Source organism: Zerene cesonia, chromosome 20, assembly GCF_012273895.1.
Source record: "Zerene cesonia ecotype Mississippi chromosome 20, Zerene_cesonia_1.1, whole genome shotgun sequence".
Lineage (NCBI taxonomy): Eukaryota > Metazoa > Arthropoda > Insecta > Lepidoptera > Pieridae > Zerene > Zerene cesonia.
In genome coordinates this window covers 4,425,836-4,447,646 of record NC_052121.1, presented here as the reverse complement: position 1 = coordinate 4,447,646, position 21,811 = coordinate 4,425,836, and the positions used below count along the sequence as shown (strand labels likewise).

Sequence of the window (21,811 nt, the reverse complement as noted above, 5' to 3'; positions counted from 1 at the left end):
AATTACGATGTTACTGATATAGGTAATAGAAGTAGATTTATTTTTCAAAAGAATTTAATGAAACACAGGCGCTTATTAAAATATCAATTTAATTATATTTTGGTAATATCATTCTTAATGATATCAAATTTCTTAAACATTAGAATACAAATTATTATTATAATAGATAGCATCTAAGAAAATGTAAATAGAAAAAAAAACAAGTTATATTTATAAGTAGATTTTACAGCGGGTACATCTTTGGCAGTTGCCTTAATTTATTTAAAACAATTTGTATGTGAATGCAATATTTATGTTAATATGTTTTATTATAACACAATATTACATACACATAGTATTGTGTAGGTAATATACTAGATTATAATATACTTACACGTTAACTTATAATAAGTGGTAAAAAGATTTAACAAATCATAATAAGCTAATAAAAATATATACATGCACGTATTACCATGTAGTACGTTCATGTTTAAAATTTACAGTTTAGGAATAGAAAACAAGACCAGTGACAGTAATAATTAATATCGATCATGATTGTTAATATATCAACTATTACATCAATTAGTCTTGATAACATAGTAGACAAATATGTCAAGTACTTTTTACTCGTTTGGTACCAGATATGAACTTCCTTAATGATTTCGTATGAGTCTATCGAGAGAATTCCAGCTGCATGAATAGTCGATTTGTAAATGTCCATACCTCGATAGGTGGAAATTGGTTGGTGCTGCTTTAGGCATTGGATGCGCCCAATCTTCATAATCTTGTGGAAGGCTCTCGTACATATAGTGTTCATAAGCTTCTGCCATTCTGTTTAAAACGCAAATAAAATCATATATTTAAACATTATCTATTTATATAATAATAACCATAGCAAAATCAAATGGTTTGGTACCACAAAAATATAAAAAAACTACATAACGGAATAAATAGATCATCCAATTGTGTAATGTAGGTGAGATATCGCTCGCAAGTTTCAAGCTTAAGTTCTTGTTTCACCTACATACCTCAATTTAATTATAGCAGATACTTGCAATTGTTATGATCTCTCGACCATGTCAATGCATGATAGTACGAATTAGATAACCATCGAGCAACTTCCTTGCGACTTTGCAGTAAATCGCGAGCATTATGATCGTGTTATGAATGTAAGTACATGGCCAATGTGACTTTCTAAACCTCCTCGAAAATTCTTACGTATTCAACAGCTATGTGTAAATAGGTTTAGAGACAGGCATAGGAGACAGTTAGGTACCTAAAATATTAATTTATAAAATTGATATTTTCCTTCATAAACGCAACAGTTAAGTAAAATTACAGGGTTTAGGATTTTAATGGCATTAACGGACATTTGTTTATATATTTAGACTGAAAAATAGTTCCATAACATGCCACAGCGTATTCTGTGATATTTGCAAAGACAAATAGAAGTAAAGTACAATTCGTTAAATCAGAATAGTCTGATTATAATTAAAATGATGTCTGCATAGTTCACTTTTTTATTTGCAGCATAGTTCACTTTTTTGATATTACTGATACCGTACCATCTGTACCATCATTCATATCACGAATCATGTTTACCCAAGTAAACAAACTCACGACCTTAAAGTGAACCTTTATTACAAGAACTGATGCAATAGCCATTGCCTAGGTCAATGCTAGGAACAAGTTTCTCTGCATTAACAAGAAACTAGCTGAATTCTCACAGATGCAACTTTCATTTGTAGTAAACAAAAACTCACGTACGTTCACACGATGGATACAAGGCGTCATTATATCGCAAATTCAACAGCATGTATATAAGACCTATAACACCGCACGTTTTTGCTTTTATAAAGTTTTCCGCGGAACTTGTACAGTTTTGTTGTGGGAATGTATGCCCAGTAGTAGTAATGCCTAACAATTTTGTAGAAGTAAATTTGTATCATCTTTGTATTAGAGTTTTTAGGGTCTAACGTCTAACTGTTTTCTATAGATCTTTACGTCTTCGTTGTGGACTGTATGAGTTATTCCTCCGTGGTACTAGGTGCATGCCTACGTTCGTAAACAATTTTAAAATGCGTGCGTGATTTGTTGCAACTGCATTATCTTTGCGAGCATTTTGTGACGCGTATCCAATTATGACTCATTTCAGTAACAATAGATCTGTTAAGAAAATTCGCTTTCTGTTTGTAAAGTAGACACCAATTACTTAGTCGTTTATATATTTACTTATAAGTACGTCCGACTTTAACGTATGTTATATCTGTCTATTTAGCCCTAGTCGCACATGGTCATCATGGTATTTCAATGCACGTATCGCATTGAAACAAGATTCGAAAAAATATGTGCATCATATTACGGTCACAACAAAAATGATGGAAGGGATAAAGGAGAATCCATTCGGTATTCATTATAGTAATATAATATACATTTTCTTATAGCAACAAAGTGCCTGCTGTGCAATAAGTCTGATAACTGCTTATATTTTAAATTCACGGTCCCCAAGTGAATTAACACAACTCAGATTTTTTTTATAACATAGCGGACAAGCGAGCTGTGCATGAGAAAAGCAATCACCTCTGCTCGTGAACATTTCCAGAGATAATGTCTTTACAAATGTATTAGCAACTTATAGCACAAAGGGGTTTAAGAAACGACGGGAATTTAGGAAATGACTGGAAAGAATTTGGGCCTCTTTAAACACAATTCAAATAATTTCTATGACATTATTGAGTCTTTTTTATTACTGAATCAGTCGGGTTTGTTGATTGTTCAGGTAACTGCCATGTTAAAAAGTGGTCCTTTATTAAATTAATTGTTCTCAAAACGACGTAGAGATCTCAATTCGTAGAAATGTTAGTTCGATGCAGAAAATATAAAATCTTTTATATGAAGCACCGACCGCGACGCCAGATTGACATAAAAATCTAAAATCAGTTTTATGTGCATATTACGTTTTACTTTTAGATAATAGGAGCCAGGATCGCCAATTCGACAGTGGTATATTTTGTAAAAGTTTCATGGTCCGTAAATAGTTTAATATATAGATGTAACTAATATTGAATAGTAATAAACGATGAAGTTTTCTTTGATGAGGTAGAAGATAAAAAAGTTGTACACTAATGTTACCTTTTGAATTTTCGTTGATATGGAGCTATGTATGGGTTTTCATAAGGCTTTCGAATGATATGGACGTATAATTAACTGCACTATTTAGTTTCATAATGGCATAATAATAATATGTAGGACAGCTTTCTAATGCCTTAAGATGACGAAATCTATCGATTTCATTTTTAGCGTGAACAATTACAGTACACATTATTTAAATATAATAATAACATGCAACCATGTGTCCAGTAGTTTCTAAAAGAGCTTATGCATATATCACCGTAAATTGTAATTAGCAATAGAATTTACCAGCCTGTGAGATTATAATCTATCGAAGAATCTGAGGGTGTTTACAATTTTACAGGGACACAAATAGCTAGTAACGCGCAACACGCTTACCTGGAATGTCTTCTATTCTTGTTATAGCTGTTTACTGACACGTAATCTGGATGATGCGTAATAGAAACTCGTGGTCTCTGGAGAGGCACGTATCCAGGCGGAGGTATTGGCATAGGGCCATAAATACTCTCGTATATCATGGGATGAGGGGCGTACATAGGTTCTCCTATATACGTAGATCGCCTTCTCTCACCTGCAATGTTATTTATTTTTACTGTTTTAATCTATATACACCTATTAAAACATGTTTATATATAAACAATCCGCCCAATCAGGCTCCGCCCGGATAAATCTGCTGCCAGGGACAAAAGTTACCTACTTATATGATATGTGTGATGATCTATGATCTGTATTATGATAGTTGTGGTGATATACTGGTACATAATCTAAAACACTGGCAAGTTTTGTAAAATCCGTTCAGTAGTATTGATATTATTTACTTATTATTACAACGTAAATGCAACTCATTTACGTTGTTATAATAAATTTTTTTGCGTTTGATTTTACGCATTCTTAGTATAATACATTAGGAAATTATGGATTTTAAAGGCGATTTATTCATTATATTATTTAACGTGACGATTCGATCATTTTTCAGCGAGCGTGGTCACGGGACGAATGATATAATAAAATCTATGTTATATATATACATAATACAGCAACGAAAATTCAATATAGATTTTATATCTAACCAAAATATTTTTTTAATACAGCTATTCAAACATTTTAATATTTTACAAACATTACGAAACGAACATGTTATATAGAAAAAAGACGATATTTATACTTTCCTATAAAAACATGTTTTTTTTCTGTTCTGGAACACAGTTATTATTCATTAATTAAATTTCATTTAGGCCTACTCTTAAATATATATTATGCATAATGTATAAGAAATGTGATATAACTAAGGATAAGTAAGTATATATAATATTTATATATACTTACCGACAGGTCTATGAGCATAAATCGGTATGTCATATCGGTCGGGAATCATGGATCTCGACATCTTTCGATTATAGATTGAATGATCAGGTGTTATAATTTCTTCTGGGATAATTCTTTTGGTCGGTGGTAGCTTTTCCTCTGACGAATCATAATTTTTTGTTGGTACATAGTAGAAACTAGCACTGACTGGCTCCCCAGCAATGGAATTGAAATGATCCTGACTAGAATCTATCGATTCTTCTTTCATTCTTGAGAAAGCATCGTTATCCCAAGGATCAAGATACATTCTGTTATTGGGCGCGGAACGCTCGTCTTCTTCACTGTCGAAATCCACTGCGGTCCAATACGGACTACTGGCGTGTCCAGGCATATTAATTAATCACTTACACAATTAATACTAGCTAAATTACCCTTGAGAACACAACTTGAATGTTCTATCACCATTCACGACCTAACCACACATGGTCTTGAGAGTTTATTTGTCTTCGCTCTTTATTATTCTGAACACGATGCGCACGGACCTCGACAGCTATGCGATTCAATTTGCCTCGGATTTGTTATGTTACAATCGCGTGCACACACTACGGCACTTACTTTTAAAATAAGCAAGCAACGTGTGCTTGGTTCTCACTCCTCAAGTGCATGCTCATTGCACACTAATGCTATACAATCGTTTGAATTTGTAATAGTATAACTACTTATTATGTTGCATTACAATTTTCATTTTCACTTTAGGTGGTGGGTGGAAATTCATTTAATTCAAGTGCTTGGATCACATATTTTTGTATTCATTAATGGTATGGATTATAAATTTGTTTGGATTTAAAAATTTCAATGAATGAAATAGTTAATGCTCTTTGAAAAATTTCGATTGCTGAGCTATCATGGGTGGCCTAGCCGTAGACATAGCTTCGGTAAGGCGAAAAACGCGGCTTGAAATACAGCGAAGTGAGCGGTTTATTTATATTTATTTATCTTAACATATTTGAAAAAAATTTAAATTACATTGAATGCTACAAAATAAAAATTAAAACAATACTCACAATACTTGTAACTGTGACGAGATGGTGTGAGTGTATTATGTGTGAAATTCTTTATTGTATTAGACATAAATTATTGGATAGGCAGTATGTGGTGGCAGTTAACGATGAACTGAAATCTGTCCTTCAAAAAAATATAAGTTACTTTCTCAATACAGGAATTGAGCATGCTTCAGCACAAGTTGGACCAGATCCGAGCAGATCCAGAGGAAGATAACACACCCGTGTTACCTTCCTCGACGGAACTCAGAAGAACTGCGTGAAATATTAGCATGTGAATGCTACTGTGTTAGTATGTAGTGTGGACGGTACCTCCTGGATCCGCCCGTGTGGATCATTAATATATACCTAATTTTTTTTGTATATACCTATGTATATGAGCGTATTTATATGGAAATTATATATTTACACAAATAAGAAAAATTCATTAATTAATCTGATAGTTAACAATGCTTGTAGCTTTTGGGTGCCGAAAACTTAATAGAAATAATAAAGAAAATTATTTCTAAAAAATCCCACTCCTCACCTCACACAAACAGATACTTAAAACACTTGTCATTTTGGCGCGCTTCATTTGACGTCACAATTTATGACAACAAAAGGAAACAAGGTAAGAGGATATTTGGAAAATTTGAAAACTTCATTTTAAATCATAGTACCTGGATGACCGAGCTTTGCTCGGTTTAACTTCGTGAAGTTAGATTGTTTATAAGCGTTTTTTCCAAGATCGTTTAGACATTTTTAAGTGAACACGTGCATTAAGAAGACACAAAACAATATAAACAATAATTATATAATTAGTCTAACCTCAAAGCAAACACTATTTGACTTCGTTACTTAACAACGCCATCTGCTGGAACTTTAATTATTCGCCAAAAAATAATATTAGTATTATTATTTACCAATAGATGTCAGGAAGAAAAAATAGTATTAGTATTATTATCGTCAGGAAGAGTCGCTAAGTTTAAGTCGATAAAACACGAATATGACATTTTCTAAAAAAGATTCCTAGCTAGATCGATTTATCGCCCCCAAACCCCCTATATACTAAATTTCATGAAAATCGTTGGAGCAGATTCCGTGGATTCTATATATATATATAAAATTGCTCGTTTAAAGATATAAGATATCAGTAACCATTTTCGTAATAATTCCTCATGAACTATATTTCTCTACCTTATAGAGAACTATAAAAGAACCGCTATATAGATATTGTATGGTGAGGCTTTCAGACTAATTATAATATTACATTTCAAACGACTTGGCAGCTGCTGATATAAGTGAAAAACATGGGATTATTTTTTTTTTCTTGTATTCAATTTTACGCGGATGTTCTACATTTATAAAGTAAAGACTTTTTAGCGGATTTTAACATAATATGTAATTTTGCTAATTATTATTGTACTGTTACGTCATTACGTAATAAATTCTTTAGAGAGAACTCTTCTCCGAAATTTGTCCATTTACATGCCAACACTGATTTCAGTACGTGCTTAGCTATGACCGGTTATGACATTATATTATTTTGATCGGTTATAATAAATATTTATGTTTGTTTATGTCGCGTTTTCGTTCATTTAAATTCAGCGGACTTTTTTTAAAATGTTAAATAAATATCTTCTTAAAACAGAATTAAATCGAAAATTAACGGGAGGTTGCTAATGATGATTATAAAAAATGTAATGTAATTAAAAAAAAAACCTTAAAATATGTGACCCTTATTCGAATTACAAGCATATTCCCTATTACTGTGATTTTATGTATGTATATATGTAATATTAACTCCAACTGCAAACATATACATAATTTTTTTTTTCAGGCATAAATCTTTTCTTTTTTTACACGCTTTTTATTAGCTTCACCTGTATGTTTGTATGTTTGTTTGTTTGTTTGTTTGTTTGTAACCGACTTCTTTGGGCGCGATTTTGACCCACTTTAAACGGCCAGATTTCGTTCAAACTTTGTAGATTTATTGAGGACCGATGACAATACACTAATTTGATAAAATAATTTCATTTTTCAATTTGCAAAATATGATAAAAGCGTGTTTTTTAGTTTTTTTAAACTATTATAATTATTAGCCAATCAATTTATGATATCATATAAAATCATTCTTACGATATTTTAATGATTATTGTATGTATTGCGTATCACCACAGAAAACATATATAAATACTATATTAGTAGTATTAGCTACGCATTTAACGGCGAAGGGCCCAGTGAGGCTAACTTACATTGGTTATTTTTTTTTTTTACTTTTTTATTGTTAAAAGCTGTATTAAAACTGCCTTTTCAAAGTGAAGCTAATATATGCGCCCATTAAAAGACAAAAATTCTTATAATAAGTAATTAGGGACACATTATGAAAGGTTTCAAAAATATTTTGTTCTTAGTGTATGGTTCTTATACAATGTTTAGAATATCTATGTTCCACCTACCTATATCCAATAACCTGCAAACAATATTATAAGGTTACATACATATATGTGTTCGTTTTTTAGTTTATTATTAAATTAGACTTTTTTATGATTTTAAACACAGTCTATTAACATGCCTCTCCACTTGTAATAATATTATGTAGATAATATAAAATAATGATGACATATGTCATAATAACTAGATATGACAATTGACATTAATTGAGCCGCATAATTCGCGCCAGAAAAATGTACCAAATGTCACTTTTTGTTATTCTCAAGTCTTGATGTTACACGCTACTATAAAACATTTAATATAATTTATAGTCTTGTAAAGACAACAATAGTTTTAAATGTTCTTTCAGATATTAACCGAATACATATTATAGTGTTTGTGTTACATTTAAACTGGTAAAGCTTTCATATGGTATAAATTTTATATTAAAGACGCCAATGTCGTGGCCGTTTCTATAGACTGCTCATTTGTACATTCATAATATTCCAGCTCTAAGTTATATTCCAATCATAATTATAGAATTTATAAATTTAAACGATTTTTTGTACATTTTCTTATTTTTAAACACTAATGTGGTAACCGATGTTTTTAGCCATGCCAGAAGAACAGTGCGCAGTCGATCTTGGGAGTATATTGGATAATTTAGATGATTTCACCTTAAGTACTACAAATTACAATGAAATTCAAAGAGTTTTACAAACGGAAAAGCCAATAAAATGTTCTGACGCCGAAAAATTGGTATCAATATGTCTTCAAGATATAAATGAAGAAAATGAAAAATATAGTATTAATAGTTTGAATATCTTATCATTTCTTTTGAATAAAATAAAGGTACTACATGTTGTACGATATAGTTTATTTACATTATGTTCAGCATCATAATTAATTTACAACATTACAATGTTTTTCTCATTACAGAAAGAACAATGTTCGCCTACTACAAATTTAGTTTCATCAGCACAAGGAATACTAAGCACTCTCAAAACAGTATCCTTCCTTCAAAACATAGAGTCATTGAGATTACTATGCTTTGAAATTTTATTGACATATCCAAATGAAACATTGATTTCTTTAGCTGTGGAACATTCAAGTGAAATTTATGAAATAGTTGAATTATATTGTAATAGTCAAGCACCAACTGAAGTTATTTTACAGGTATGTTTTTATCGTATGTACAAAGTATTATGAATATTTAATATTTATGACAAAAAGTGGTCTGAGATAAATCTATTTTATTAAAATTACCTTATGTTATATGTTGATAAAAATAAGCATTTCAATATTTCTTACTAGGCATGTTTTAAGATTTTTAGTTTAATCTTTTACAGCCAACATTTTTAATTTTACGATTACTGAAAATTATGACACACAATGATAAAGTGAATTTTGTTAAAAATGGACTTGACACTTGGTTTTCAAGTCTTATTCCAACCATTTTCAATTCATCCATGATATATGTTCATATTGTGGAAAATGCATTGCTATGTTTGGAGCTGTTGACGGAAGATCTTGTACATTTTGATTATGCTGATAATTCGAAATGGCTTATCATACTGGAATGTATATATATGCCACATAAGTAAGTTATGATTTTGTAGAGTTCTACTAAAAAACCAAAAAATAGTTTAATAATGATTATTAATTATTATATATTATGCATGATAAAAAAAACTCTTTTATCATAAATTTATAGACTGAAATTTAAATCATAATTGAATAAATTCTGCATGCTTAGATTGATATAAAGTTACTAATTCATTTATTAGCTGTAATTTGATGTGAATATATTGATTACTAGGAAGCTTCTAGTCACTTAGTTGTACACATAAAACACTAGTTTAAGCTTGGAGATAAACTAATGCATCATATATGCTAATTGTTACTATAATATATTTATTTTCAACTGTTTTTGGGAATGGTAATTGACAGTCTTTGTTTGCAATTTGCTAATTGTATTTTGAACTCCTACAAAATGCTAAATTAAGCATTAGTAAAGCTAAAACATATTTGAATTTCAGATATCCATTGGTTATGAAACGCCTTCTAGAAGATGGATCTGATCACTGGCATAGACTTTGGATGGTATGTGTAAAGCTGTTGAAAAATCAAATAACAAAAAACATAAATTCAGCGGTGGCTTGTCCTATTAACTCCATGTTGCCAGTGGTAGAGGCTGCATTTAAAATGGATGTAAAAAACAGATGTCAAGCTTTTCAGTGCTGGAATGTCTTGATTGACAACTTTTCCTCAGAGGCAAACGAAGTGTACATGAATAAAAGGATAAAATTGCTTTTAATACCACTTGTATCTAATAATGCTAAAGTGGAAGAAACTGCTCTTGCAAAGTTTGATACTTGGTGGCATTTCATAGTCAAGTTTCACACTATAATGCCACAGTTTTCTGATACAGTTTTACTGCCATTTTTACAATTTTGTTTTGGAAAACCAGTTGTATCTAATAAACCAACAATCATTCCTGGATTACTCTCTGAAGAAACAAAGAAGTTAACGCTTCAATGTTTTGCAAACATATTTGCACATTATAATTGCACAGGTTGTGTAGACATGCCAAAATTGGAAAACAAATTAATAACAACCACACACCTGGTAACAAATTGGAAGCATTGGTTAAATGCTCTCAGTGTGGTGATAAAAATTGGATCTGATAGTGGTGATAAAATTTTAATAAAGCAAACAAAGTGTGCTTGGAAGTCATTTGTTGCTATAGTTGGTGAATTGCCTGAGAATAATGTAAGAAAAGATTTTTTCATTGAGCTTCTAGCAATGTTACAGAAATCATTACAGGTATGAAAGTTAAGTTTACGTATTTGTATTTAATCACATTATTGAGTGCATCATAATGCAGTTTGAATTTGAGTTTAAATTTGTTATCTTTCAGGATTGCCAAGCACAAACTTCTGAAATTGTTATAAATGTTTTATTACCAGCATTGTTTGAGGAAGATGAACATATCAAACCATTACTAAAAATGAACTCTGAGCAAGGAGCCACAATATTAAAAATCTTTTCAATATTAAGTGATCAATCAAATAACAATTTTTATTCCAGGTATGAATTATTTGTACTAGACCATGACTATAAAATATAGATATATTTTACATAATGATGGATATATAATATTAGTTGTACAATGATCATACCTGTCATATATACCTTTAAGAAATATATAACTTTTTGTGATTTGAACAAAATAAAATTTTCAATGCTTATTTTTCTAGCATGTATATTATGTATATAATAAATTGGCAGTGGCAGGCAGTGATAAGAAATTAGAAATTAAAACTGGTAAACATGAAAGTAAACTAGATATTAGAGTTAACTATAGCAAACAACATTCAAAATTATTATAAGTTTACTGTTACAAAATTATATAAATAATATTTACTTTTTTTTATTGCTTTCATTTTCAGGTGTGATGTTGATGAAACAATCACTTGTGTGAGGTCAAGTACAGATTATTTAATACAAGTGTCAATTAAGACATCTACATTCATAATGGAAAGCATTATCAAAGATTTGCCAACTACAGAAAGTAGTCTTATTTTGTGGACAGCTATTGTTGAGTCCATACTGAAGTTTGAATTCAATGTCTGTGTTAGAGTTTTATTTAACATGGTTTTGTGGCCTCTAAAGATGAATTTACAATCAAATGTAAGTTTCAGATTTTATTTTTTATACGGGGTATTGTCAGAATTTAGTTTTTGGGGTTGCATTAAAGTTTAATTATTAAATGTGTGAGGGTTGTTTTATCCTTAACAACCGAGAGAAAAGTTCCCACAGAGGATGATTATTAATCCTTTATCATTCATATATTAAGTAGTATGCACATGGTATTATCTAAAGGGGTAGGGCTGGAACTCTTAGAACTACCCCTCTTCACATAGGTGTATGTGTGTGTTTCGTATGTGTTTTTATTTGAACAAAATTATAATTAACTTAATTATTTTCTAGGTGAATAGATATATCTCAACATGGCAAACAATGTATGACTATGTTAGCACCAAAGTAACAACCACAAGTATAAATGATGAAATTTTACAATTTTTTGCTGCAAATAAAGGTACTAATACAATATTTAGCTTGATTGCTATTGTGGCCATGGTAGGACAAGTCTTAGTAAAAGATAAAGGTTTGTAATTACCATTTCCTTTGGTTAAGTATAACACAAATAAATGGGTTTTAACTTATACTTGCAATCTTTCAGATATGAAATTTGAGAAAAAGATTGAACTTATACTGAAGCATTTACAAAAACAAGTTGATAATCATAAACATATCCAGCCAGTGTATATGCAGTTGCTACAACATGTTGCTTTGATATTAAATAGATTAACAAACACTGCAAGTGTTGCTTGTGCTAAACATTTGTTTTTAATAATCAATAAAATTCTAAAATTCACACCAAACATAATAAATGAGGATATAAAAGAGGTAAATAACCATTTTGTAATAATTGAATTCATAAAGAAATCAGTTGACAATAAAAAGTAAGATAATAAATATCATTCCCTACTGGATTTTCGTAAAAAAGGCCTTGTCTCTTGTGCAGGTAAGACAGATGCACACATCTGTTTCACTGATTGAGTCTTTATTGTTGCGTAGATGGTAACATTTGTGTTTGCCATACATTCTTTGGCCCCACCTGTAGTTGAATTCAGTTTCTCTTGGTTCAACTCTTATTCTTTGTCAAGACATTTAGATCAAGTGATTAGATAGCAGATAAAATTAACTACTTATTAGTAATAGTGACCACTCAGCGTTTTATGGGTTTGGGGTTCTTTCTTTCTTGTGTTTCCATTTTTATTTAAAATTTTACAGATTTGATAATTGTAATAACAGCAATGAATTTTATTTTCAGAAAAAGCACATTTTTACCTGTTTAGAAAAAGTGATAACAAGTATTGATTTAATTTTTAAAATGGATGCCTATTCCAAACTTAATATGCTTATTTTTGAAGGAATAAAAGAAAGTGCTCCTGTTTTAATTAAAAATATGGAGAATAAAATAGATGTCATATCTATTTTAAATACATATGAAAATAAAGATTCTGATATTAAGCAACTTGTCGAAAATTTAACTGTTAAAGAAAAAAAATCAGAGGAAAATAAATTAGCCATTCATTCTTTTACAACTCCTAATAATAGGCAAACCACTAAGAAAACCACGAAAAAAGAACTTAGTATTGTAAATACAATTGTAGAAAATGGTGAAGAATTTGTTGTTGTCAAATCCAACTGGAAGTTCAATCCGAAAAAATTAACTGATAATCAAAAGGAAAAGCTTCAAAGAAAACGCGAAGACATTCCTGCATTATATCAAGATTTGTCACAGTCTCAAGATGAATTTAAGCTAAATGCTTGGAAGTCTGAATCAAATGATGCTAATTCATCCAGCAAGTCTACTAGTGTATCAACTTGTGAAGATGTACCTACAGTCCTTAGGAATATTCCCAACCAAGATATTACGCCTAAAATAATGGAAAATATTTCAAAATGTGATGGCAATAATCCTATTGCAGATGAAAAAAATAACCTTGAAAATATAATTACAATCCCTAAAGAATCCACTCCAAATACTTTACAACCTTCATTAACCAAAGATACAAAATCCCCTCGAATGGCTTTGAAAGATCGAGTATTTCGTAATGTTAGAAATTTAATAGAAAAGTCAAATTTAAATGAAGAAAATGGAGCTACGGCCAGCATAAGTGAAAATGGATCCAAGACGCCTTTGGGAGCAAAGATAACAGTGAAGGCCAATATTATTAATTCTGCACCTTCACAACTCAACTGTTCACGACCTTCACGTAATAAGAGACCACCTAAGAAGTTTGATGATTCTGAAATATTTTCCATAAAAAGAAGGCGTCCCTCTCTTGGTCAACAAGATGCTGAAGAATCAGATCAAATCATTTCTAGTGATGAAACAAATAAAGTCAATAATGATAAACCTAGTATTAACAGAATACTACCAGCCGATATTCAAATAGAAAAATCTGATATAACATTAAAATTGGATAGTAAAGACGCTGACAACGCAACGAAGACGCTACAAAAAATTGAGGAACAATCGGCAATTGAATCGACTATAGAAAAATCTCATATTGATGAGTCCAAAATGTTAATAAATAATAATTTATTAAATTCTAATGATCATAATGTTGAAGAGACAATAGACACAGATGCAAGCACGCCTAAAGTTGATATAAGTACACCTTCAGAAACAAAAGTTACTGACATGAAAAACGACATCAGTACACCAAAATCGTCAACTAGAAAACCTCTGTCGAAAAAATCTCGAATTGAAAAAGAGTTAGCTATAGATATGGTAGAGGGGCATCCGTTTTTAAATGCAAAGTCTGAGAAACGTTTAACCCGTAAAGCAATATCCAACTCTCCATCTACTAGAAAAAAAACTACTGCAAACAGTAACAGTAAAACAAAATCAGATGAGTTGAAGGTACAAAAAGAGGACAGTCAAAGTAAGAATGATAAAACAAATATTTCTCTCGATGAAACCCAATCTGAAAATATAGACATTACAGCATCTCAAGATATCATTGAAAGTTCTCAAGATTCTTCAGTCACAACTATTTCAGTTAGATCAACAAAAAATAGTTCTAAAAAAGGTCCTATTGTGATATTGGACCAAATTAATAATAGTGATAACACTGACGCAAAAAACCAAGACGATATGAATGTTTTTTTGCAATCTAAGAAACTGGGAAAATTAGAGAAGGGAAATGATTTGACAAATAGTAATGATAGAGATGACACTGTTCTTCCTCAAAATAAAACTGCTGAGGAACAAAGTACTATTATTGATTTAACGGAGAATATGGACACTGAACCCATGGAAATTAATGATGACGACATCTGTGGAATATCTGACAAGCAAATAGTTGAGATAAAAAATGATGAGTTATGTATGGATGTTGATTCACAAGGTGTAGCTAGTGCTGACACTCAACCACTCGACCCTAATTTTGTCTTGGATACTGATGAGACAGCAGTGAAAGGAACACCTGAAATATGTTTAAACAATAATGCCGATAACAGCAATATACTAGTACCAAATGGCATGATGAGTGATATTTCAATATATACGGTCACTGATAATGATGCTACAAATGCTTCAATAACTACTTCAAATGAGACTACTAAAACAATAACCGAATTAACAGTTTGTAAATCTAGCCAAGAGGAGGCAGCTTCTTCGCCACTTAAAGATGATGAGCAGAGAAAGAAAGATTTTCTCAATAATATTTTGGAAATATCTCCAATAAAAATATTGAGTCCTGTCAGAGACGAAAGAACGCCGTCACCAGAAACCAGCAATGACTATGTTGTTATAAAACTTTGTTCGCCGGTACATTGTAATGGGGAACCAATAGAGAAATGTAATTCACCAGAAATATTTACTGAAGATAAAGTGTCTCCCGACAAGAGAGACTTATCGCCTCCCAGAGAAGAAATAACAGCAACGAATACAAGTCCTAGTTCATTATCATTGAAGAAAAATAGACCCCAAGTACGTTCGGGAGGAAGGGGAGCACAAATGTTAGGGCTTTGTGTTCCAGATAGATTACAGAAAATTAATACTTCTGAGAAAATGGCAGATTGTGATGAAATAAAAAAAGCTACTCCTATTAATACTACAGCTAGGAGAAATTTAAGAATATTATACAATACAACTGAAAGTCTTGAAGCCACAGATGACAATGAAGATAGCGATAATTTTCTTAAATTTAAGCGAAATCTTCCCACTACTGACTGCAGCCCTTCTGGTCCTATATTAAAACGAAAATTAGCTGACATTGCTGATGAAGCAACTCCATCACCTGTTAGTAAGGTAATTAATATATTTATAAGTTATGATAGTAATAATCAACAGATATATAAATGTTCATTATTTGAAAATCTATAACTAGCTATTTTTTATTTATTTATTGTCACACCATTACATGGTTCGATATAACTTTATGTTCATAATTCTGAGTATCCTTTTTTATGCGAAATACATAAGTGATACACAGATTACATTGGATATTATTAAAGTAACAAAATAATTTCTCATACAAATGATTTACTTATACATTCCTTAACTAATTTCAGCGAAAACGCGTAAGCTTTCATGACCCACCCGTATCAACAACAGTTTGTGTAAAGAAATACATTGAACCTTGTGGGGTTAGGTCACCACAGAATTCAGCTAGCAAACGACAAGAAAGACAATTGCGAATCCAAAATCAAACTCCAAAGTCACAGAGGAGACTTGACAAAGCCTTAACTAAGACTATAGAAAGTTTCGTTACCGAAAATTCTAGTGAGGACACACAGATGAGTTCAATAGAACCAACACCTGTGATTGAAGTTGTTAAAACAAGTGATCTTAATGACACTGATCCAATATGCCCTGAATTAATAAACTGCAAAGACTCAATTGAAAATATTGCAACTGAATTGTCATCACCTGCAATGAAATCATTACTAGTTAAAGAATTTGAAGGTAAAATCGAAACTATCGGCGACCTTGCTAAGATGACGGAACTTGAGGTAAACAGGCTATGTATTAAGGCACCTAAAGTACAAACTGTAAAGAATGTACTATGTACATACATGCCAAAAAAAGATGCTAATATACCTGATTCTGTAATTATTGCGGATGAAGAAGCAATAGTTAATACTGAAGATGACTTAAAGACTCCTAATTCGGAAATTGTTGATGTGATGCCTGAAAAAAGGAGTATAGTTTCTGACAGTGTTGAAATACAAACAGACATGTTGGATGTCTCATCTAATAGTACACAAACAAATATTATGGAACAATTAGACAGTTGTATACAGACTGATATGGGAACCTTGATTTATGAAACTGACATCCCATCACACCTAAATGAAGTGAGTATTTAATTTCTAGACCTTGTATGCTGACTATTGATAATATTTGTTTTTTAATCTTTTCATAAACTATTTTGTTTCTCCTTTCAGAGACACGGTATTTTGGAAAAATTGGACGATAAAGTGTTTGAAACACTCACTGACACATTTGTAGAAAGATTACCGTTAGGTAAATCCTGCCATATAATCGATAAAATAGTTCAAAGACACTGTGAAAATGATACTGACTCATCTGAAGACAAAAGGTTCTCTTTTTTGCAACAATATTTATTCGATAAATTTGAAACAAGAGATTTGATGCTATTTTGTAGTGGGTTGTTAAAGAAAGTGTATGATAAGTGTTGATATGCATGATTTACAAAAAGGAAATGTATTTTATTAAGAAGGTAAATGTCAAGAAGGCCTAGGGAATCCACTTCTCTTTTTCATAAGGTGAACTTACAAAACAATGTGTTTTTTCTTATTATGAAATGGATTACATTATTCTTATAATCATTCTGAATCTAAATAATTGTCTTAATTGGCTCTAAATAAAACACATTTTAAAACTAAGATTATTTAATACAAAACAAATCAAATATTTACAGTATTCAGTCATGAGCTGTGGTAGTACCACTAAAAAATCATACATGCAAATGTATATTAAACAAAAATATTTTGCAACCAAACAAAATGCAAGGCAAAGTATTGCCAGTAAATAATTAAGCCCATTCATTATTTTATTTTGAATAAAAAGATACATATAAAAAAATTGGGTACCTTGAAAATTGAAATGTGGAGAAAGGTACATGGCATCCTAATGTATCACACTATTTACAGCAGTATAAGATACAGTTAAAGCTTTATAAAATATTAGACTTAATTATTTTAAATAACTCATATGTACACATTACTAGGTAACAACACACCCACCCAGTTTTAATTGTAAATATCACACACACTTCTTCATTAATTGCTTAGATTTAAACCATGTCAAAACTTTATGTATGTTCATAATTTTCTTTATATTATGTTCGACTGATTTATGTCTTGTATTCTTTTACGTTATGTAGATAAGATAGATTGTAGGAACTCATTAATTAAATAAATTTATACAGAAATTTTAAAGTGTTTCATTGAGAGCATTGCATCATTATATAAATAAAAAATTGAGCAATACAATACAAAATCAAAATTCATTTTTGATCGCATTCTACATAACATGTATTATATGAACGTATTCCATCACCTCACAAGTGAAATATTCGATAATATTTCCACACTAACTTATAAACTAAACTTCATCACTCTTATATAACTAGATTTAATATTTAATGACACCACTTCAAAGTCTTTCATATAGTTGAAAATTAACTAATTGTTTATGTTCTCATACAAAAATAATACTTTGGTCCACAAGTTGAGCACATGAAATAAACGTTCTTGAACTTTTATATTTCATGGGGAGGTCGAAGGGTTACTGTCAAGGAAAGCGCATTTCTGCGACGTAATCAATGTGTTCAAGGTTTTGGTGCGAGTTGGAACGTTTTGGTGCTCTCGGCCTATGCAAATTATGATGAGAATGAGTTCGAGTCACTCTGTATGGTTCTTCCCGCCTTGGACTCGTATCACTCGATTTACGCGGTTTTCCAAAATCATCCTCTTTATAAGCCGGGATTTTTCTGTGATTATCAAAGGCCCTGCGGTTGGCTTCATATCGTTGTCTCTGCCATGCTCGGTCATTATCGTGTCCATAGATGTCTAGTTCTCCAGATGGCTGAAATTGACTTGTACTTTGTCCATAATTGAATCTTTTCCAACCATCGTCGTATCTCTTCCTTTTGCTGTCCTCATCTCCAATTTGACGCCGTTGGGATTGATTAGAACTACTTTCGCTTGTGTCTTCACCCGATGTTCCAATGCCAAGGTCTTTATCTTCACCATAGATTTTGTAAATACCGTTAGGGCTTCCGTTTTTTCCATTATAGATTTGATCATTAAGCATCAGTTGTGGATGAGGTAAGCAATATGGATTTGGGTAACATTTTTCAATTTTAGTCAATTTTATATCGTCGTCGTGTTTGGAACATGATCCAGGCCCAAAAAGTGACAATAGAACTGGTAAAAGGAATAGACCATGCATTGCACCAAAAAATATTACCATGAATACCATTTTGAAGAACACAGAAAATATATAACTATCAGCCAATAATAGCGCCACCACTCCTAAGATCGTACTAAAGGAGCCTTGAACAATGGGCAATCCTAAAGAGTATAAACATTCACTGACTCTATCTTTAGGACATTTGGCTTTCGATGACATGTAAGCATAGCAAATATGAGCGGTAAAATCAACTGAAAATCCTATACACATAATAAGGTTGATCATCGATATCGAATCGAGATTGATATCCCAGAGTGCCATGTACCCGACTACTCCAACTTCAATGGATATTATACTGAAGGCAACCCATAAGGAGCATAATATATTAGGTATGAAAATAAAAGATGTTATCATCATCATGAGGGCACCATAGCAAAGATTTTGGATTGAGGTCGGTCGTACAAGTTCGAACTGAAATAAAAAAAATAATATTCATTAATACATACTGGCATTAAAATAAAAATTTGTATAATTATAAAAAATAATATACTATGTTACCTGATCAAAAAATACGAAGTAGGGATGGAATACAGAAACGTTAAGTGGTGATTGTGCAACAACTTCTCTGAGTGCTTTTACCATTTCTTTCTCGTGGTTGGTTCCACTTATATTAATGGCCTGCACTAAAAATCGTGAAGCAATTATAGTTTCTCCTGTTTCATCAAACTTAACATCCAACGAAAATGGATTTGCTGGGAAAAGCCAAAGCTGAAAATGGAAAAATATTGGTTAAGACAGCAAATTTTATCATCTTCACATTGTGTAATTAGTATGATTAATTATTTTCGTTATAAACAAAGTCGTACTATACCTCCTTCAGGTTCTTAATAAAATCTTTTTCTGTATCTATAGAAATATTTAAATAGTCATTATTTCTTTCCACGTAGTCGACGAAGGTTCGCAACCAGGATTCTGTGTATAGAGAATTTGATATGTACGACGTATTTTCTAGACTTTTAGTTAGATTTTCTACCTCGTCTTGAACTTTTGGATCCGAGTAATTGTATTTGCCGCTTATAATAACCTGGTGACAAAAATAAATATATATTAGGTCAAAATTATAAAAATTACAAAGTTGTCTTTGTTTAAGAGATTATTTTACCTGAATTCGGTAAGGAAATTCTCTATAGTAAAGGTCTTCGCGATCAAAGAATTCCACGGAGTATGAATCAATTTTCGACAGCTTTCTTCGTTCCAAGCCTTCCTTGAGATTTGTTACTCCATACCCAGCTCCAGCTAGATAAGCGAGGAATACTATAATAACTACTGCTTTTATAAAGTTATTATTTAGCAAATCAGCCATGGTAGTTTTGAAGAAAGACATAATGCAGTGTTCCTTGTTGTCAATAGGATTATCTGGATCTGCTTGATCGATACCACCACTGCAGAATATTCTGTAGAGCCAGGATCGTTCTTCTGAAAATACAGTAGATTTTTCTGATTATCTAGATTCTATCTATGTATGATAATTGAAAATATTATATAAATGTTCATTACCTTTTCGCGCTCTAGACTCTGGTAGCACTTTAAGCCAAGTGATTGTATGTCGGTTTTGTTTTTCTCTATATCCAGATACAGCGACGCAACCAGCAAAGAAAGTTAAATGCCATACAAATGTAAAGCATACCGCCAATCCTGTAAATAAAATGTTCTAATTTTGTTTTCAAGTATAAAATTTCGAAATTGGTTAAAAATATTCTAAATTGATTTCTATGTCTATATCCTCAAACTTACATACCTGAATACATGCAGAATATTTGTACAGACGGAAAGGGCGAGAATATACCAATAAAGAATGATAACATATCCGTCACTGAAGTAATAGTTATAGAGACAGCTGCTTCCGACAACATGATTGCCATCCGTTCCGGTACAGGGAGTCTTGGCGACGTCCTCCGCCACGCCGCTAACATTACGAAAGTGTCGTCAATGCCGATACCTACAATCAGAATTAAATTGCAATGGTACTTTGGGGGTATATTTCAGATATTTTTGTTGTTCACATACCATGAAATATCAGGTTAAAATAGCCATGCCATTATTTTACATTTGTCTCCTAAAGACTGATAAAAGCAATATCAAGGTTTTCTTAGTGCGAACCAAATATTACATTCTATTTAAACACCAAATCAATTGATATTATGTAGTTAAGTAAATATTTTCATTTCTATAAATTAATTAATTTATGTCATACTTAAATTACAAGTGAATAGAAAATGCTATATTATTAAATTGATTTGTTTTGACTAGCTCTCTTAACATAAAATTGTCAAAGCGTCGCTTTATTGAAAACATTTCAAGAAAAAATTGCATCAATTTACTTACCAATCATGAGAAAAGGTGCTGCTAAATTAATTCCTATAAACGATATTCCTAAATAAATAGCACAGCCGAACGCTGCTGCGGTTGCCATAACAGCGGAGATGTTACCCAATAAACCGAGCCAGGGCTTTGAGCGGACCCAATCACCCATCATGCAGGTAACTATGGAAAATATTCCCATAAGTATGAAGGTGGAGCTAAAAAACGGAATAACGGTCTTCGTATTCTTTTCGAGTTCGTGGTCGAGTGTTCGTGACGCGAATCTCGCGACAGAAATGTGTTTGAATCGCCCCGTGTCCTCTGCCACACCTACAGCATCTAAAAACGCGTCTTCCCAGGCTGCACCTCTGGAATTAATTAAAATAAATAAAATAAAGAAAAAAATAATTGTGAGTCATACGGTTTATAGTATTAATATACGTACACTTTACTTTTTTTTATTAATACTTAGTCTGGCCATAAATACTGTTACACTTAATTATAAAAAAATATTACATTTGAATTTCGAATCTGT

At 31.5% G+C, this 21,811-nt stretch overlaps 3 protein-coding genes across 3 annotated transcripts in view; 1 reads left to right on the top strand and 2 right to left on the bottom strand.

The window, feature by feature from the left end:
- Positions 1–71: 71 nt before the first annotated feature.
- Positions 72–5,106, bottom strand: LOC119835060. Its single transcript, XM_038359675.1, has 3 exons — positions 4,438–5,106; positions 3,490–3,682; positions 72–810 (listed from the first exon to the last, which is right to left on the bottom strand). Exons 1-3 carry the CDS (start codon positions 4,805–4,807, stop codon positions 633–635), a joined length of 741 nt encoding a protein of 246 aa, XP_038215603.1. The 5' UTR covers positions 4,808–5,106; the 3' UTR covers positions 72–632.
- A 3,054-nt stretch (positions 5,107–8,160) lies between these two features.
- LOC119835222 (telomere-associated protein RIF1) lies at positions 8,161–17,465 on the top strand. Its single transcript, XM_038359926.1, has 12 exons — positions 8,161–8,305; positions 8,503–8,741; positions 8,829–9,065; positions 9,239–9,489; positions 9,929–10,715; positions 10,810–10,979; positions 11,342–11,582; positions 11,883–12,060; positions 12,136–12,362; positions 12,790–15,783; positions 16,047–16,832; positions 16,923–17,465. Exons 2-12 carry the CDS (start codon positions 8,505–8,507, stop codon positions 17,175–17,177), a joined length of 6,363 nt encoding a protein of 2,120 aa, XP_038215854.1. The 5' UTR covers positions 8,161–8,305; positions 8,503–8,504; the 3' UTR covers positions 17,178–17,465.
- The window catches only part of LOC119835223 (patched domain-containing protein 3), a 26,103-nt gene continuing 21,670 nt past the window's right edge, over positions 17,379–21,811 (bottom strand). The window contains exons 5-11 of the mRNA XM_038359927.1: positions 21,301–21,644; positions 20,714–20,914; positions 20,473–20,610; positions 20,078–20,391; positions 19,787–19,999; positions 19,474–19,683; positions 17,379–19,386 (exon numbers count right to left, since the gene is read on the bottom strand). Of these exons, the coding sequence (XP_038215855.1) occupies positions 18,295–19,386; positions 19,474–19,683; positions 19,787–19,999; positions 20,078–20,391; positions 20,473–20,610; positions 20,714–20,914; positions 21,301–21,644 (2,512 nt within the window). The 3' untranslated portion in view covers positions 17,379–18,294. The remainder of the gene's footprint in view (positions 19,387–19,473; positions 19,684–19,786; positions 20,000–20,077; positions 20,392–20,472; positions 20,611–20,713; positions 20,915–21,300; positions 21,645–21,811) is intronic.

Bases quoted from the DNA above. Each gene is read 5' to 3' on its own strand.
- LOC119835060 (XM_038359675.1), bottom strand. From the start codon at position 4,807: ATGCCTGGACACGCCAGTAGTCCGTATTGGACCGCAGTGGATTTCGAC. The intron at 3,683-4,437 runs GTAAGTATATAT...ATAACATTGCAG, and splicing joins TTATGCTCATAGACCTGTCG to GTGAGAGAAGGCGATCTACG. The intron at 811-3,489 runs GTAAGCGTGTTG...CGTTTTAAACAG, and splicing joins AAGAATAGAAGACATTCCAG to AATGGCAGAAGCTTATGAAC.
- LOC119835222 (XM_038359926.1), top strand. From the start codon at position 8,505: ATGCCAGAAGAACAGTGCGCAGTCGATCTTGGGAGTATATTGGATAAT. The intron at 11,583-11,882 runs GTAAGTTTCAGA...ATTATTTTCTAG, and splicing joins AGATGAATTTACAATCAAAT to GTGAATAGATATATCTCAAC. The intron at 12,061-12,135 runs GTTTGTAATTAC...GCAATCTTTCAG, and splicing joins AGTCTTAGTAAAAGATAAAG to ATATGAAATTTGAGAAAAAG.